Raw genomic sequence first — 20,130 nt, forward strand, 5'->3', positions numbered from 1 at the left:
GCTCCAGGAGACCAGCACCCTCCTTGTCTTTTGAGTACTAGATGTAAAACTGTTGGCAGCATCACAAATGCTTTTCTGAAGCTTGGGGAGAGCCAATGTCATTCTGTGCGCATGGAGAAAGCCTGATTTTCTATCACTGACACAAACTCTGCAGAGTCAAAAGAAAATGATTTCTTTGACAAATCCTTAGGTTTAGGCCTGAAGTGTTCAATAGGTTCAAGTGCTGATGCTAATAATTCTGTTGAGTGTTGGTTGAACCCTTCACATGCTAAGGCCTTATTCCACAAACAGGAGTTTCCCTCCTACTGTTGACTGGGTACAAGAATGTCACAGAAACTAAAAAACGGTGAAAACTGTTTCTTGGCTAAATACCACTCCAGTTGCGTTTCATAAACCTGAACCATCTGCCATCACTGGATGAATTTCAAAAGCACAAATAGGAATTAGGTAGCTGACTTTTAAAGAGAACTGGACACAACTCTACACTATTCCTCTGAAAATTTCCACAGACTTTAGCCGTGTTTGTTACATTTTGTTCTAGCTGTACACAAAAGTACTAAAAATATTACATTTGCATTTTAATTTGTTTATGTTTGAAATGCAACATGCACTTGTGAAGCATCCAACCAGCTTACCTTTAACACAATGCAATTGTCATCTGTCCGGATTGCTCCAGCTCTGCACATGTAAGTAAGGCTGTAACAAGATAGCAGAACATAAAACTGCTGCCTATTATTCTTTAAATTTCTAAAGTAACTTACTGTGCAAGGAACAGATTAAATTAAAAACATATGATTCACTTTGCCCTAATGCTCATTTTAACAGTCATGATTAATCTAAAATATGATACTATTCAGCATAATGTCTGCATAATCAAATTGGTTTTCCACATGCATCTTTTAGAGTTTAAGATGTCAAAACACTGAAACCATGGCAAGACTAAGACTATGGGTTGGGTTTTGCTCATAATGACAGCACCATAAGTCTGTTATGACTCTACTAAAGTCAGTCAATTCATAACCCTCTAAAGCAGTGGTTTTTAACCTGTGGTGCATGGACCCCTGGGGGTGTGTAGACTATTTCTAAGGGATCCATGAAAGATGACTATGATCAATCAAAAGTATGTGAATACCCACACTTAAATTCAAAAGAGTCTGCACCTCCATTTGAAATTCCCAAAGGGGTCTGCACCTCCATTCAAATTTTTTTAGGGGTCCACAAATGAAATAAAGGTTGAAAACCACTGCTCTAAAGCCACTGCAAGCAAGGACATAATTGGAACTCATATTTACAGCAATTCTGTATTAAATGCTCCAAAGAACAGAGCTCTGTTACTGACATGACTCAGGTAAGCATTCCCTCAGAACAGTATATACGGACATGCTTAAAATCCACTGAAGTCAAAGGGATTTGAATCCGCCCCAGTTTGACACAGGTTCTTGTCTCTATGTATAACAGTAACTATTGATATGAAGAACTTCTTAAATCTCTTAATTTCTACATGTTTAAATGTTTTATCTTAATTCCATAGCCATGCAAGATTTTGCAATGAAGTCTGTGGGAAACTTGTATCCTCATCACAATTCCTAAACGAAGAGCATGGTGTTTTCTCCAGGTACTGGTGTGGTCCTTACAGAAATATCCTACATTCTTGAATGTGTTCATTGGGGTTATTGTAGGGTAGGGGTTTGGTAGCTAGGTAGGTAAAGGAGTCACTAATTTCTTACAGATGGACAAGAAATATCATGGATGAGCAGTTAAATGGCAACCGTGCAAGAGATTTTTGCATGGTTTTTGGAGAACCAGAGATGTATCAAAGGTGATAAAGGTTTACAGAGTTTAAGGCACTGTGGGGAAGGTGGTCCTCAGTCTTTTTAGAACAGTAGTTTTCTAAAATAACTTACTGTGCAAGGAAGTTACTTTTTTCATTTTTGGACCCCTAAAGTTTTGAATGGAGGTGTGGACCCCTTTGATTTTAAGTGTACTATTCACATGCTTTTGATTGATTTTAGGCATATTTCGCAGACCCCTTAGCTATAGCCTGTGGACACCCAGGAGTCTGCAGACCACAGGATGAAAACCACTCTCTTAGATTTCTGTCCATCTCAGCGAGAGCAATTCTCTCAGCTCCTAGGTTTCAAATAACAAATTGTGCATCAAGGAAGAATCAGGTGTTTTAGACTGACATCTACTGAAATTGACAGTTAATTTAAATGTAATAATCCCACCCAATTTAACTCACATTTTACCTATGTATCAAAATGAAAGAAGGGGAAAAAAAACCCATCAGTTTAATTGCTCGGGTATGAAGACGAGGGATGGGAATTGAGGAGTCATGGCTATATAAGCACTTATTACAGAATACAGTGCCACTTTTATGTACATAATTAAAAATAAATCTCCATTACTCCTACAAAATTGATCCTTCCCTATGCCACCCACCAATAGAAGTGACACATCTAGCTAAAAAAAACTACTATCAAGGAAAAGCTAAATAGAAGAGATCACACTGCCCTCTTTGTCCAAAAAAATGTATCAAAACTTCCCTCCTGTCCAGTCTGAGCCTAGGTCAGCTAGACCAAGTTTACCCATAACCTGGCCTGGGCACGTATCTGGAAAGTCTAAATATGGCAATGTCCAAAATTGAAGTAAAAAAGGTAGCTGTGAGAACCATTTTGTAATGAATAAAGTCAGAACAGTTCATTATCTCACGAGAACACAAAACGAGAGGTACAAAAAGCACTCCTTACATGGGGGGTCTCAAAAATAAATGCCCTTTGTCTTCTCTCATAACCAACCACGCTGGAAACTCCTAATAAACTGAATAAACATCAGCATGGACAAATGATTTCCGTCCACTGCTTAAAAGAGGCCAACCAGTGAGATAAGCGCATGGGTCACCTCCCTACCAGATTTTTACATATACAACTTTTTCCTAAAAACAAACTGCTGGAAAACAATGTGCATACTGTCTGGAAGAGATATGGTAAGAAAAGTTTCTGCTATTTACCAGGCAAAAAAGAAAGTAAAATCCGTATGGACTCAAAGGAAGCAGAACAACGAGCAGGCTCCACTCCCTAGCTGCATCTATTCAGTTGCTCTCTACAAGGAAGCATGTGCCCCTGAGTCCGCTGACAATTCTGCATCAGTTACACCAGATTCAAATATGAGAAATCATAGGGACCAAAGGACTTTAAAATACCTTAGGACCCTGGCAGACATTATACTTAAGATGCAATTAACCAATTAATCACATCTCAAATAGTAACCCAGCCACATATTCATGCAATTACTGGCATGATAAAATAGGGAATAAGCCACAAAGTTATGACACAAAATAACTAAACAGTAGGTGGTTCCCATTGCGCCTTAAATTGAACGGTCAACGTGGACCAGCTGATCTGTGCTGCCAGTTTCAGGAGCACACCAGACCCTTGAAGGGCTTTCATGCTCCCCCCTGGCTGGGAGTGTCCATCAGCTGATTGGCTTTCCCAGCCATGAGCGCACCAAGCACCCAGCTTTCTACTTGCTGGTGAAAGGGGAGCCCAGGCTCCCCCTGCACAGGCAAAGGCGCACAACTGCTATCATTTCCAAAGACTGTTAACATGTTAATATCAGAAGCCTTTAGAAGCAAGTAAAATTACTTTAGACTGTAAAGCCTTCAGAGCAGCAATTAGTTCTTACTTAGATTATTTATTAGCGTAGATCATTTTATAAAACAAAATGCACTATAGATTACACATCTTTTAAATATAGAATTTTATGACAAAAATATTTGTGACAGGTGCAGTTCAGCAAATGAATGCCCTTATGTTTGAATTAATACGTGCTTCTGAGTTGTACAGCCACTCAGCAACATTTTTTTCTCTGCGTACGATACATGTTGCCGTATGGACAGGAAGCTAAAGTCAGCAAATATATTGGCTACTGCATGAAAACTGTTGTTCTTTGCAAATTTGTGTAATTCAAGTCTTGAAAGACCTCATGCTGCCATCCAAGCACTATCATTATCTCTAAGGTTTTACATTACATCTGACCTAATTCCCAACGACAAAGATGAAGAGCAGTTAAACTGTTAAGTGTTAGAGTGCAAGCCCTTTCCCTCCAGATCCTGGTGAGGATTACCATTTGGCTGATGTGAGCTGCATTTCAATAGGCTTGTCCCTTTGTAACATCTTCACAAAAATCTGTGGTAACAATTCTCCATCAACCAACACTGCGAGCAATGAAAAAAAGATTCAGAAAACAGTTCATATTCAGTTAACAGGTAAAATGAACAAAAGATTAGCCACAAGGGTTACCATCTTACCATTTACAAGAGTCATTGATACTTGGGGATTTTCAAAGGCTAGGACTGAGAAGCATTTCAATGCTTGCATTCGAACCTGTATAAAAAAAAAAACAACAGGATTTACATTTGTTTCATAAATACTAACTCAAAGTAAATCGGGATATGCTGCTTTATTTTAAGCTCATGTGGCTTGAAGAAAGAAACACTTGTGAAGAAATCTAGGCGCTTGTTGAACATCAGGTTTAGGCATATAGCTTGAATATTATACGCTCCCCCCACCAACCCAGCATTATCTCTGCACATTGTTTCACACAAGTTTTGTGACAGGAAGGAGAACGTGATGACAAAAAGGTGGGAAAAGCAGGTGCTCAGGCTATGGGCCAATTTGGTGAAGCCCTGAGCAAACTGGTTGCCAACAGTAAGATTGTTAGAAAGAAGGCTGCCTCATGGATACACTTTGTGGAAGCCCTTAAAAAGATGTAAAAGAGTTGGGCACAAGCCCAACAAACTCAATGGGACTTATGATCCTAAATCCCATGAGAGCTTTGGAAGGTTCACTTAAAAGCAATGCATGGATGAATTTAATTTGAGCTATTATTAAAATAAGTTGGATCTATCCCATCTACCGTGATTATATCCTCTTCTGTTATTCTCCACTTCCGCCATTGCTACTATATGGTGACATTAAAATGAATACTGTGGTGCAGCAGGGCTCCTGTAAATTGGGTTGTTTTTGCATATTTGACTCTGGCATCTGCTTTTACTATTCTGCCTATGAAGTTACTATATGATTTTGAAATGGCCTTAAAAAAAAAACTAAGTGTTCAGTGTACCTTAGCATCCCAGTCCAGAAACTGGGTACAGTACTACATTATATTCAGCAAACCCAGTATCAACTTCAACACCACTCAGCCACCCTCATGAAAGCATTGTTAGAAATCAAGGAACTGAAAACATATTAGATTAAATCCTTAAGGTTGACATTTATATACTGCCTTCGGGGGAAAAAAAAATATTGTTATTGCTGCTAGGGCTAGGGACATACAGAGGAATAGTTTAGGCCCATACTAGTGTCCCAGATTCTGGAATCAGGTGATCAGATCAGATCCTCAGCTTTCTTTATAAAAAGCCAGTTTCTAGACATCACGGTTCCAAAGCAAGCTTGAAAATATACCAGAGCAGAGTCCACGGACCATCTGCCAGAGTCTGAAGAGAGGTTCAAACAGTAATCATGATGTGTGAACTGCTGGAGGCCTCAGTAGGATGGAATCACCATGTCTCACAGCCCTGGGGTCTCTACCCAGCAGAAGACTCTGTGCATAACAAGGAAAAAGTACAGCAGGTCCAGCACCTCTGCCCAGTGGAAGAGGCAAGTCCCCTTCCTAACCACCTTTTGAAGAAAGAGGGAGAAAGATCGCCCATTCCTTTGGGCTTTTTTCGGCACTGCTACTCTAGGTTGGAGGTGAGGCCCCAGAGGCAGAAGTACAGAGTGCCCCAACTTGAGTAGACGTTTGTGGAGCTGAGCAAGGGGAACTCACTGTTTTCCATGTGCTGCACCTCAAGGTACCATCCAGGAGATGAGATACAGACTGCCTGAGCACTACTGCTCTCAAGTAGCACGGTTGCTCCTTCAGCAGTGTAAATATTTGCCAGTCACATCTCCCTGTTCTTGTGGTTGGACAGGAAGGTACAACTGTCAGCTGAAGCTACTGGTTCTAGGAAGGTGCGAGGAACCATTGTCACAGGGAAAGACTAGCACTGTCTTGAGCTCTTCAAATGTCCAAGCCCCCCTCTACTGCTGGAGTAGTAAGCACTAAAGCATTAATTTCTGAGGTGCATGAGACATGGTAGCCTCCTCACTGGTTTGCCAACAGGGGCCTTCCATTACTCAGAATGCCCCTTTGACCCCAAGGCTCAAGTGGCACAGCATAGTTCCCATCTTTTAAGACACTGCTTGCTACACCAGCTTTCTATCCCTGAATCCGCTCTCCTAGAATGGAAGGATACATACGACAAGGGAAATACTCTTAACAGGACTTCAGCTTATCATAGTCTCCCCTTTTCCCACCCTAAATCCCTTGCTCCCAAGCCCCCACCACCCCTCTCCTCTGGGTACCAAGCTGGTGTTGATTTATTTCTTTCACAACCTCATTCGCCATTTCCTCTCTCATGGCTCTGAAAGCCTGACCAGAGGGACAATGTTCTGGCTGAGACTCAGGTTTTCAGTACTTGGATTCTCTACTTCCAAGCCACAGTGCAGCCAAGCTCTCAAACACTGTCTTAGTACAAGGGAAATGGGGGCAGACAAGACCATGCTTGCCTGATGTTCCCAGTCTGTCATCCTTGACTTCTTAGCTATATTCAGTGCTGTGGCCTACGATCCTCTCTTGAAATAGTGTCAATGGTATTTGGGTCCTTCTACCTACCTTTAATTGTATTTTCCGTGTTTCCTCCCCAAACCAGTCTCCAACTTTACTCCCTTCTCTTCTCCTCTACTGTCTGCTCTGTTTATGAGGCTCTGACTACAACATCTTACTCAAATATCTCACCCTGCTCTAGCTCTTACTTCCTCTGGCCACATTTACATCTTGGCCTATTTTGCTGACAAATCCTCAAAGATGTCTACCTACCAAGTTAACTCCACGTGGCTGAAATTAATCTCATATTGCTTCTTTCTCTGACACCACAAAGACCACTGCTCTCCTCCCAGTTATTCAAACCTGTAATTTAGGTATCATCTTTGACCAAACCCTCTCTCTACATTTATGCATCTAACCCATGCCTAAGACCTTGGGATTTAGCATCTCCAGAACCTGTATTTCCTTATGTCCACATCACCAATATGCTTATGGAGGCTTAAGCATAGAGGATATTAAAAAGGTACTTACAAATGAAACGGACCTTGAACCTTCTCTCTCTCATACTGGCCTTTGTGCCACTCAAAAATTTAGAGTCCCAACCTTTTTCTCTTTTATTATTAGAAATCATTTCTGCTATAAAGCCTACAAAAACCTTTAATCTAATAATGGCTCATCAAATATTACATTACTCCTGAGACATGGCTCTGTATACCTATACACCAAGCACCAACCTGGTCTACGTGAAAGCATGCTATTTGTTACCTCTTCTCTCACATCCTCATGCCCTACCAAAAGCCCATTAATTTCAGTCATTCAGTGTGTCCAACTTAAAGTCAGAGACCTCTCTGGGACACTGGGTGCATCTACACAAGATGCTACGGCGCAGTAGCATGTAGACATGGCTACTGAGTGTTAACTTTCACTTACACAATGCGTAGCACAACAGCTCCCTGAATGTCAACATGATAAAAACAGCTACTAAGTATTCTTTTAAATCTTTAGTCTACGCAATTTTCTTTCATGAAGATTAGTCAGAAATAGAATCAAAAGTGAAAAAAATGAAATTCAGTCAATCTTAGCAGTAATTATGGGTAGGGTTCCTGAAAAAGCAGTCAGAAACTGGGTGGATTTGATTTAAATAAGATCGATTTAAATCATGATTTATATCACTAGTCAGGAAGCCTCGATTTAATCATTGTTTTCTACAAAAAGTGCATTCTTGTTGTTTGATATCAGTTATTCATTTAACTTCTTGAAATTTTGTACTTTTAGAGATAGGCAAGGGCTTGACTGTATGTACACAAACTTGCAGAGAGACAAGAGGGGTGATGGGTGGGTAATCAGGTCTGTTATCTCATCTCCATATGCTGTTAACAAGGATGTTATCTCTGGAGACAACAAACTCTTCTTATGCCTGAAGAAGGGCATTTGTGCCCAAAAGCTTGCAAAGAACAATTTTTCCAACTATTTAGTTGGTCTAATAAAAGAGATCACATCTACCCTTGTCTGCCTATGATTTCTGGAGGCACAAATCCACAGTTTAAAACTAAGCATCATGGGGATGCTTAATGGGATCTTCTAGACTGAGCACTGAGTCCCATTGGGTAGAGTGGTTTGCTTTAATCTTTACTAATCTGTACAGGAGCCTCTGGGAACCCCACAAGATTGGGCCCCTAAATTAGACCATGGCCCGCTGTGACCTATTTATAAAACTTCTAAAAAGGTTACATGAATATATTGTCTCAAATAGTATATAATTATAAGTTATAATCCCTAGTTCATTATGATATCGTTGAGTTTTAACATATCTTAAATTAAAGCTATCTTTATATACATTAAAAAAATAAACTTATCTTAAAAATTTTTTTTAAATGATTAAATAAAAACCCTGATTTAAATTTTTAAAATCTGATTGGGGGGGGGGGGGGGGGGGGTTTGTGTTTTATATCATTAATTTTTATCCACCCTGGTCAGAAAAAAACCCTGTACCTGACATTGTGAGAAAGGAAAGATTTCAGAAATGGCAGAACGGTCAGTTGAAATCTGCCATATAGGTCAGGCATGGAGGGTTGGCACATGGACATATGGAATTGGTCTCCAATCTGATGCCAAATGCACCATTTTCAGAACCTGGCCACTTGCTGACTTCAGTGATGGAATCACACCTTATAGATGGAGGCAAGGTAAACTACAACTATTATCTGCCAAGGGGACTTGCCCTTGAAACAAGAAAGTAAAGGCCTTGATGCTTGACAGTTACCTCCAAGTCTAATACATCTGGTATATTTGGATGTTGAAAGACAATACAATTGTCTGACCCAAATTATGTCTGAAGCAACTACTACAAATCACAGGTGATTGGGAGGAATGCAACTCACTCATTAGCAGCCTTTTATTGGCACTGCTCATCCCAAGCGCTTCCCCTATCTTCCTTGACATTGTTTCAAAGGGGGAGACATAAAATCTTATTGGAAACGTTGCATAATGCACAAATACTTCCACAAAGATCTCCACCAGGCTGGCAGGTGGACATCTATTTTCTTATTTTTCAGGGAGGGTATCTGCAGAGTCCAGTAACTTCAGCTGGAATGATGGGTACTTAGGTCTTCTGAAAATCTGAATTTTTAGATGGGCTCAGCACCTACACCTGGTGTGGAGATTTTTAAAAGGGTTCAGAGGTCAGTCAGTAAGGAATCCTGGTATTTGATGACATAATTAAAGCCTGTAACTAGAATGTATATTCACAGAGGGGTAGGACTGAGGCAGTATGGGCAACCTTTAATTCTAGCATCTGCTAACTGGACTGCTTGATTTTGTAGTTTACGAAGATTAAGCATCTCTTTTAAATTGAATAAATTCTTAATCTTCATTTCTCCAAGAGCTAGATAGACGGTGCTCAACCATTTGCCCATGCAGGCCCAATAAGTGGCATGGGGCTAGTCCACAGATCGTATCCAGCCCTGCACACAAGGACCAGGTCCTGGAGCCCTATGCACTGGGACTGGTCCCTGGGGGCTGGCACTGCCCTCTCCAACCAGGATTGGGTGCCCGGGGTGTGGAACCACCTCCTCCTATAGGGATTGGGCCTAGTGCCACCCCAACCCCAGCCCGGGGCCTGGAGCTCCCCATGCATCTGGAAATTTGGCAGCAGGGAACAATGTCACTTCTCCCCCACTGCCAAACTTCCAGACCTGTGGGGGGCTGAGCAGGCAGGATCTGGCCTAAAGGCCAGCAGGTGAGCACCCCTGGGTTAGAGAAAAATGGCAATGTAAAAATGCAAAAGTTATATTTTGACCTTCCTCCCTGTCCCCCATCGAGACCAAGATTCATCTACTGGAATGCATATGCTTCCTTTAAAGAGTCGAGGGGGTAAAAACCATTCAAAAGGACATCAAAACTGAAATAAGTGTCTTGGTAAATTCTTTCATACATGATGGAAACCCCAGAACAGGAGAACAGATTGAGAATTATACTTTTTGGTTGCTTAGCAAGGATTTTTTTTTTTTTTTTTTTTTTTTTTTAACTGGCAACAAGAGCTCATCACAGATGAGCATATTCTTTGAGCCTGGAAAGGAAGACCATCGTTACACTGAAAAGCTGTAGCATCAGCATGAAATGAGCTGAATTTTATTAGTTATCTCAAACAACCAGTAGACTGAGCTGGAGAAGATAAACCTTTTTACTTGAGCCCTGTTAAAATAAATACATCCACTATTTTTGAGTCCAACTCCAGTCTCACACTTTACCTCATCCGCTATGCACAGAATAAGCTACAAGCTGACCACAGCTAAACTGTGAACTATTTTAACTCTAAAAGTTTCTTAGCAAAATATATAATGAGATAAAAAACGTATACATGACTTCACCATATGGTATGAATTGGAATTTCAATAAACAAGTTTCACCATCAGTCTTAAACCAATCCTTAAGCCAAATCACATAGTACCATATTTTCTGGCATATAACATGCTCCACAACATAAATGAAGACCATTTTTGGAAAGACAACAAAAACAATCTGACCTTGGGTAAATAACTGAGTAGCAGCAGCTAGGAAGCCTACTCCTGCTTCCTGCCCCATCCACGCACAAGAAGGGGCCCAAGCACTGGGTTTGGGGCAGTAGGCCAATCTGGCATACCAGGTCTGGGGCTGCACACTGTGTCCAGGGTCACCTGCTGGGTCTGATCCGGCACACCTCCTCAACCTGTATGCCAGATCTGACCTGGGGCACAGGGCCATGGCATTAGGCGGGGTCCCCATGGGTCTGAAAATCTGGCAGCAAGGGGGCAATAACAGTGTTAACTCCAATTCTCCCCTACTGTCATTTCCAGCCCCATGGGGATCCAAATTCCTCGCATACAATGAGCACCCCAATTTCCATCAGCTAATTGTAGGGGAAATGGTACAGGTTACATGTGAGAAAATACTGCATTTGAACATAAGTGATTCTCAGAGGAGTTCCATTACAGTGGTTCTGGCAATGTTTTTTAGCAGCATTATTTATTTATAGGGGGGGGGGGGGGGCGGGAATTATCCATACTAGTACCCACAGTATAAGTACTTTCCAAACTTTCAAGAAAGAACAACCAACTAGACCTTTGAATAAGAGAGAACAACCAGCAATTTATATGCAAATACAACTTAATGTACACAGAAGGAGTGGATTTTTAAGAGATGCTTAAACATAGACTAAGAAGGGGTCTTGCAAATGAGTTCAAGGACATTATGCTATATATGAGAGTTAAGCAGAATAAAACACGGAGGAGACTGACAAAAGCCGACAAAGTACAGACAAGGGCAATGTATAGATGATGAATAAGGGCAGAGGAGAAAGGACATTAAGGGGTATAAAATCTGACCAAAAAAAGTTAAACACACAGAGATGGCAATAGTGGCTGTAATGTACGTGAACAGAATTAGGAGATGTACAACTGGGAAACCAAAAGGAGAAGTATGCAGTAGCCACAGGATGACAAGATGGTAGGCCTTGTTAAAGAGATGCAACAGGGGGTGCAATACACTTTAATAAGGCTTCTTGATATGGTTTTTTTATGATGTTCTCATAAACAAGTTAAAGACACTTGATCTCGATAAAACTGTTATTTTGTGCGTATGTATCTGGTCGGATAATCTTGCTCAAAGAACAGTCATCTAGTCACCTAGACTATCAAGTGGTAAGGGTCAAACAGGGCTTCCTAAAAGTCTGACTTGGGTCTAGTACTGTTCAAGATTAATAGCATGGAGGACAGATGTGAGTGTACCCACATGATCTGATACCAAATGATATCAAGTTAGGGAGGCTGCAGGCATGTTAGAGGGAAAAATTAGGATTCAAAATTTCTTTGATAAATTGGAAATAAGAGCCTAAATTAAAAAAGGACAGTAGTGGTAAAGTGATATAGCCATGATGGTCCAGGGATTATGTGAGAGGCAAAGATTTTTTGCATGCTATTTTTCATTGGATCAATTGTATAGGTGGGATGTTAAACAAGATTTTAATTCAAAGCTTTCTTCTTCAGGTCTGAGGAGGAAGGCAAGCACAATGGTTTTTAAGAACAGTCAGTAGAGCTGTGAAATAGGAGTCAAATGATTAGCAGAAGAAAAGCTTCAATACTGGAAGATCAAGATCTAGCAAAAGGGAAGAGGGTCATTATCGCCTGTAGTGTGTAGGAAGAATTTCAGGATCAGGTAGATTATAGTGTATCAAAATCAATATCAATGTTCAGTCCTTGGTACCTAGTGTACAGCCAGCTTATGAATTTTTGTTCCCACCCTCTTCTTTTAACGGTGCTTGGTAGATTTTCTTGAGCACAAGGACAATGAGGTCAGAGTGGTTGTTCTGTGAAAAATATGCTCCTACTGGCATTTGTCCCTTATATTTTTTCGGCAAGAGTTCATTTTGGTGCAGAGTTGCTGTTTAGTTTTGCCCATGTAATTATCCTGAGGGTATTTGATGCATTGGTGTGACAGCTGAGAATTGTCTGCGTAATAAAGGTGCTTGCTGAATGCTCTGTGAGGATTAGACCAGGTGTTTCTTGTCGTTCATGTATTGAAGCTGCATGTTGCCGCTAAGAGTTTAATTAAAGTCAAAGATTAGTAAAGCCTTGTATGTAGTGAGGCCTAGTAAATTTAGCAAGGCCTTGTAGAAGTAGTAGTAGGCCTTGTGGCGTAGTCAAAATTAACTTTATCAGAAGTATGCAAAGGCTTGTACTGCTATTGGTCAGTCCTAAGGAAAGTTGGTAGTGGGAGAATCTGAATAGCTATAAGTTATCAGCATAACTCAGCAGTTATAAATTGGCTAGCACATCCGAAAGTCATTAGAAGGAAGATGCAGCATTGTGAGAGAAGTTACTGATTTAAAATTAGCTGCTGACCTGAATTCGGTGAGCCAGTGGATCTTGAGGAGCCCGAGGACTGAATACCAAGGTCCTTCCTGGTACCCCTCGGACAGTGCTGATCTGGGACACCTGACTTTGCTGAGCTTTACAGAAGAGGAACTTGTTGTACTTCAGGCATCAGAGGGGACTGCCAATAAGTTGCCAAGGCGAATTGTTATCGTCTGTCATTGTTGTTTTGTTACTACATATAGTTGTGTCTTTGTTAAATCAATAAACCTTTCTTACCTTTTTACCCCCGACCACTCTCTCAATCCCGAACCCTCCCGCTGGCAGCTGGGACACATTGGAGCAGATATTATTACACACTGGGACAGGCCTGTATAGGATCCACAGAAGTTGATGGGTTTGTTGTGTAGGGTGTTGATTGTAGCAGGCTACTGTGGGGTATTTGGGTGTTTTCTTAAAAGATACAGTCTATTTCTCTACTGGAGTGCCCTTGCTGCATAAAGGCAGATTTTAAGTGGGCATCACGAGTGTTCTCCTCAGGCGTATATGGTGGCAGCCTAGGGCCTGACTCTAAATTATAGCTTTTTTGGTGTGCTTGGGATGATTGCTGGTCTTGTGGATGTAGTATTTTAGATATGATGGTTTGTAGGGTGCTATCCTAGATGTATATTGTGGTGTCTAAGAAAGCTGAGGTTAGTGCAAGAGTATTCCAGAGAAAGTCTCATTTAGGAGTGATACTTGCTCAACCTGTTTTCAAAGTCAGTAAGTGAGTCCAGGTGTTTAGTCCCAATGATGAAAATATCATCTAAGTAACACAGGTATAGTGCAAGTTTGATGCTGCAGTTTTCTAGAAATTCCTTCTCCAATTACTGGGATAATTAAAATAAAGCTGAACAAAGCAGGTCAGAAAGACTGTTAGGAGAGAAATTGAATGGTAGAAGGTATAACTGGATTACATTATTCTTTAGTAACTCTTGCAGTATATCTACCAAATGATACCGCGCTAATGCATCTGATGAGCACAGAATTTTACATTTGGCAAGAAAAAGAATGGTAGAAGTTTCAGCGTGAAAGTTATAAGCTGCCTATTTTGACATGCTTGTAACAGAAGATGTTTTTTGTCAGAATAATTACCATAGTCACTATGACAAAGATAAAAATAACCAAGCTAAAGTATGCATGCTGTTAATTCAGGCGTTAGAACAATTAACTGAGGGAATACTAGTCAGATAGATCACTAGAGACTCTTACACTTTTTTACTGAAAACCCAAGTCTTACTTCAACAGATCTCCCCTCTGAAAAGCCCACAAGAACTAGCCACACATTCTCTTTGGTGTTAACGGAGGTTGCATTTACTTTTATTAGCCAAATCATACAATTTAAAAACACTAATCATTTATTGATTACATTTGTCTTCCCTGCTGGCCAGTAGTAGAGTTTAGTTACCCAATAGTATTACACTTATTATATCAACTTGCAAAAAGAAAGAAAGATTATGCTCATAATACACCTCTGAGGTATATTATCTTGAGTCACATTTAAGTAAACTTTGCTTCACATGCATGTGTACGTTCTGACAGTCAAGTTGACTTTAAAAGTTAATCTGGTTTACCTGTCAGAAAGTAAGTATGTATGTACGCACCCAAAGTCAACATATGTTGCTGCCAGGCTCCCCTTCTCTCACCTCCCCAGGTCATTTTACAGTTGGCATCACTGTATTCCTGTGCCCCTCCCCTCCTATCCCTGTATTTTTTGGTGTGAATACAGAGCAATTAGTAAATATAATTTCTAAACAAATACTAAAGCCACTTGGAATGCTCTGGACTCAACAGTCAAGGCTATCTGCTTCAACTTGGGTTTTGAAGGACTCTAAACTCATCCTAAACTTCAAGCTCCCAGAAGCTAAGAAAGGAAGACAAAAGAAGAAAATAGTAGTTCTGTCAGTTTTCACCTTAGACGAGATCATTATGGAACATGGAATTTGTGCAATTCTGTCATTTTTTTGCATGTCTATCTCAGTATTCTCCACAACAGAATCCATGAAATGGTTCACGGGGGTACTTCATCAGATTTCCCTTTCACAACTGAAACGTCTCCCTTTTTTTTTCATATTGATTTTTAAGACAAGGCACAATGAATTGAGTGTAGTCTCAAAACAAAAAGGAGCAATCATTGCCAGCCCTTTTAAAAGCTGTATCCCAGGGGTGTCAAACATAGGACCAGTGGTGATTCTCTTTGGCCATGGCTGGAAAGACCTGGCCAGATCTGGCCCATGGGCCTTCTCACTGCAGTTTTCAGAGAAGCTGTACTGGCACGGCCAGAACCCAGGGAGTTAATGTTGCCCCACCCCTTACCTACCACTGAATCTCCAGTTTTCAATCACCGGAGATTCCCAGAGAGCACTGGACGAGAGGGTGACCTGAGGGACATATTAAACAAAGAAGTCCAATCTGTCAAGGACACTCAAAGCCTGATCAACACAAGGCAAGAACAAATGGCAGAAACAAGAGGAGAGACAGTGGGCTTAACCTATTTGGCTTTATTCACCTAGATGTCATGCAAACTGCTGTGTAACAGCAGCTTTTGGCACTTACTCAGAGATTGTAAAATTCACCTCTGGACTAAGATCAGATATATCCTAAAATTTTAGTCATAGAAAAGCCACAATTAATAGCTTTTAGACCCAGAACAAAGGCCCTCCCATTTCTCAGTCCTAGAATTAAATGATTAGGGAACTTGCCCAGGAAGAGGGAGGCATGGGTTCTACCCCCCTTTCCTGCCCCTTCTCCCTCCAGAAGGCTTGAATAGCTATCTCCTCAAACATCAGTCTAGACCAGGGTTATCCAACTTTGGTGTGGCCAGGGGCTGTTAGACCAGGGGACAGCCCCTTCAGCATCTCTCCACCATCCATGCAGGCAGCACCAGCAGCATATAGCCCTCCCCTTCACCCCCAGACTCTTCCCTGCCACACAGCAGTGGGAGACTCAGCTGCAGGGGCCCACAGACCAATATTAACCTCTACCCAGTTGGACAGCCCTGGGCATTACCTGGCCAGTTTTGATAGCCAAGAGAAGGATATCTGTGAGGCTGAGAAGACGAAAATAAACCAGAGGGTGTATGGCTCAGTGCGACAGATACTATCCTGGGTGGAAGGGGGGTCCAGACCCAGGGTCCTACCATAGGCCACTGTTTCCAATGGGACAAACTTTCCCAGAGCTGGTTACCCTTTTTATCTAAGAATTATTAAATGCAAGGTACAGTGGGCCAACCTCAAAAGGAGGGTAGAAGTAAAGACTAGCCTCTGTCCTGGTAGTTACAGCACTTTGCTAGAAAGCAGAAGATGCAGGCTCAAACCCACTCTGGGTAAGAAGATTTAGAGCAGGGGTGGGCAATTATTTTGGGCTGAGGGCCACTTACTGAGTTTTGGCAAGCCATTGAGGGCTGCATGACAGGCAGCCAGGGGAAGATATATTAATTTTCTGAATTTTTAAGGGCCCTGTGAGCCACATAGAATGGCCTGGAGTGATGCATCTGGCCCACGGGCCGCATTTTGCCCACCCCGATTTAGAGCCTTGGTTTCTAATGCCCTTGGCAAATGCTCTCATCACTAGACTGTTGGACTACAAGGTGACTGAGCAGTCCTCTTTACCTTCCCTCCTACCACTTCCAGCCAATGCACATGCAAGGCAGCTGTTCTGTTGTGCCACAAGACAAAACTGCAGCTACAGGGCTGCATACCTGTCATTTAGGATTTAACACTATGCATCTGAGTGCATGGGGCGATAAGCGAAAGAGCACTGACAACACCATTACTGGAATAGTGTGTCTAGTTCTGATGTCCACATTTGTAGACTAATCTTATAAAAACAGAAAAGGATTCAAGAAAGAACTAAAGAGCAACTCCTGGCTTGGTAAAACAATGGCCTTGCATTGCCAGTAAAAAACTCATGAGGAAACAGGAATCCCACTACTTCCACTTCTGTTTAACCAGCAATACCAGGTTAAGACATCACTGTAAAACTGAATGAGCCCTTTGTCACTGGTACTTTACACACCCAGAATGGGTTTCAACCACAATACATGGCCAATACCAGTTGCAAAGGATTCAGTGGAGTGCAAAACACTCATAGCTTTCCTCGCCCACCCAAGTTTTTGCAACAAGCATAATTTCCTCAAGACAGTTCATCCTCGCTTACCCTTTTCACCAGCTTTCTTTTACAATCTAAATATTAGTAGGCAAAATAGCCACTTTAATCCAGGACAAAACAGGTCCAGACCTATTTTAATTGCTGTTATTTTAAGCTTGACAGTACCAAGTATATTATGGCATTTTTCACATATATGTATGTATATAGCAGAAACAAAAACAACACATGATGAGTACCCCCTATTAAATGTTTATTATACAATTTTATATAATACGTGTGGATGTGTGTGTGAGTACATATTACATTTCAAATATCATATTATACAGATCACTTTCACAACTAGAATGAAATTAAAATCTCCAGAAAAGTTCATGTCTTACTTTGTAAGAGGTGGAGACTAAGAGGTGAGCAATATTCTGAACTGCTCCATGGTTAAATAAGATTGTCTGATGATCTGGCCCCTATAAAAAAAAAGAAAGAAAAAAGAAAAAGAAAGGTTATTTTTTTAAAAAGAAAAAGAAACATCCCATTTAGAATGCAATTTTAATAGATATTAAATCAGATTTTCTGCTTTTATTTAGTTTGTACCATGGTAGTGCACTAGACTAGTTCCTTGCTAGTTAAGGTTGAAGCCAGCTTTCTGTTACATCTATTAAAACTGTTCTACTTGTTAGTAGTAATTTTCATTCTTCTTGTGGCAGGGTGCTGACAAACAGCTAGAAAAATTAAGAAGCAGAATGAGTGAAATCTATTTGCACTTGCACAAATGAAGGATGACTTCTATAATTAATTATAGGGAGTCTATTCTTCACACCTCATGTGAGGTTTCTAGCAAAATCCTGTTTCAGTCTTTGCAATATCAAATGAAAGATGATCAGCTATTTCCAATGACTCTTTCATTGCAAAGCCAATGCATTTTTAACTATTCTAAGCTGAAAAGGGATTGCAGGTGGCTGATTCCAAAGCTGTTCCTATTAGGATATGCATCGACTGACAATGTTACAGAGCTTGAGTCAAGGAGCTCCTACAGGTGAAAATAGAAAGATATATTTGATGTTACTATTTCAAATGTACAAGCTGTAAAACTGGTCAACCAAACTTGTACTTCTTAGGCACTCAAAGACCTGGTAAAATAAGTATCTAATCATTTTTAGTTTTAATAAACTCACTCAGAAGCTAACACAAATCAAGATACTGACACATCGCTTGTGCAGTAAAATGGGCCAAGTCTCTGGCTCCACAGGGCCAGAGGAAACATGAACTCCTGCCGGGACTTCCTGCCTTCCCGACACTAATACATTTTATGCAATTGGCAAACCCCTCTTCCCTGGGAGGTAGAGCACAATATCCACTGACCTAGGGCCGATCCAGATGGAATGCAGTGGCATGGCTGCACTCTTCTCTTGGACTAGTTCACGCTGTGGGAGCTTATAGGGACTTTTTTAAAGTTCCCGAACCACCTGAGAAGACCCGTCCCACTTCCCCTCCAAGCTCAAAGGCACACCCTGCCCCCTTCCCTTCTCTTCCCTCTCTCCCCACTGTCCTGCTTCAAAGCCATCCTGGCCGCTCCAGGCTGCGCAGGGGCTGGACTGAACTGGAAACAGCAACAGAAGCAGCAGTGGTGATGGGCGGGGGGTGGATTCCTCCACCCTGTTCAGTCCCCCAGGAGCACATGTGGGAAGGGGAAGCCCCCCAACCCATTCACTACTGCTGTCACTAGGCGTGTGTAGACAAAACAGAATCCCTAAATTGAAGAGGCAGGTTTTAAAAAGCACTGCTTCAATTTAGGACTGATTAAACCCCCGTGTTGTGCACACACCTACCTGCTTCTCTGGCAGGGAGTGGAGGAGGAGCTGCCGGTGGAAGGAGTGGTCCCTGGGCTGCGGGGGTGGGCTGGTGCTTCCCTCTGTGGCAGTGGCAGCCCCCCTGCCCCCACCCCAGGCGACACCCAGCTTGGGTGGTCCCAGGGGGCACCGCAGCTGCAGAGGGGAAGCACCAGGCCCCCGCGCAGCTCAGGCAGTGAGGCAGGCAGGCAGGCTTCAGGGGGAGGAAAGAAGATCAGGTCAGGGCTTTTCTTGGGCAGAGCTGCTTTCCCGGGCTGCTATCAGGCTGCCTGCAGAACTGTGGAGCTGCATGGAGCCCAGTGCTTCATTCCGTGGCTGCACCCCAAGTCATTTAAGGTGCATTACACTGCCTAATTTCCTACAGCTGCTGGAATTAATGTGCAATACACCGCCAAGGCGTGCAAACACCAATGCCATTAAAGTCGTGTAAAAGCATTTAGCCCACTTTAAAGTGTTGTGCACACGTGCCTCTGGTTTTGTCCACACCTGGCCAATGTTCCCAGCCAGCCCACCTTCCATTCAGCCCAGCTGGAGTGGGAAGAACTGGTTTTGAAACTTCCTTGTCCCTGGGGAAAGCAGCAGCAGCATTCGGGGGGGGGAGAGAGCAAGGAGGCGGGGGGGGGGGGGGGGGAAGAAGGTGCCTTTGAGCACAGAGGGAAAGTTGAGGGGTTCTTACAAGCTTTGAGGACTATTTTTTTTTTTTAAGTCACCAGAGGCTCCTGCAGTACAGCCTGCCAGCACCACTGGCTTGGGGGGCCAGGAAGAGCCTTGGAGTGGGAGTACAGCCACCCCTGCAGCGTGGGTGATTGTTTTCACACCCTCCTTTCCCAGATACTGGATCTGCCCCTGCTTCACACAAATATTGCCCTTCTCTACTATAGTGTAAGAGAGCATATGGTTTTGGCCTGCAATGCTGAGTTTCTAAATAATGGCATCAGCACCTTTCCAAGTTCTTTTGGATTGATTTGGAGTCTACCTGCAAACAAACATCTCATAACCCACATACAAATTCCACTGGTCCATTTTGTTTCTAAATCAACCCAGAATACTTGGGTAACACTATGCATACCTCTGGGCACAAGAAAACGTCAAAAACTTTTGCTTTTAATCTTCGGGGGGGGGGGGGGGGGAGGAGGGAGAGG

At 42.0% G+C, this 20,130-nt stretch overlaps 1 protein-coding gene across 12 annotated transcripts in view; it reads right to left on the reverse strand.

Annotated features, from left to right (window-relative positions):
- ARMC8 (armadillo repeat containing 8) overlaps window positions 1-20,130 on the reverse strand; it is a 108,090-nt gene that overhangs the window by 32,995 nt on the left and 54,965 nt on the right. For all 12 annotated transcript variants that reach the window (XR_003096464.1, XM_025216825.1, XM_014525240.2 and 9 more), the window contains 4 exons: window positions 17,525-17,605; window positions 4,310-4,385; window positions 4,126-4,216; window positions 636-696 (listed from right to left, as the gene is read on the reverse strand). Coding sequence is in view for 11 of the 12 variants with exons in the window: in XM_025216825.1 (XP_025072610.1) it covers window positions 636-696; window positions 4,126-4,216; window positions 4,310-4,385; window positions 17,525-17,605 (309 nt within the window). In the remaining variant the exon portion in view is untranslated. The remainder of the gene's footprint in view (window positions 1-635; window positions 697-4,125; window positions 4,217-4,309; window positions 4,386-17,524; window positions 17,606-20,130) is intronic.

The sequence above is a fragment of the Alligator sinensis genome, unplaced genomic scaffold (assembly GCF_000455745.1).
Source record: "Alligator sinensis unplaced genomic scaffold, ASM45574v1 scaffold1264_1, whole genome shotgun sequence".
NCBI lineage: Eukaryota > Metazoa > Chordata > Crocodylia > Alligatoridae > Alligator > Alligator sinensis.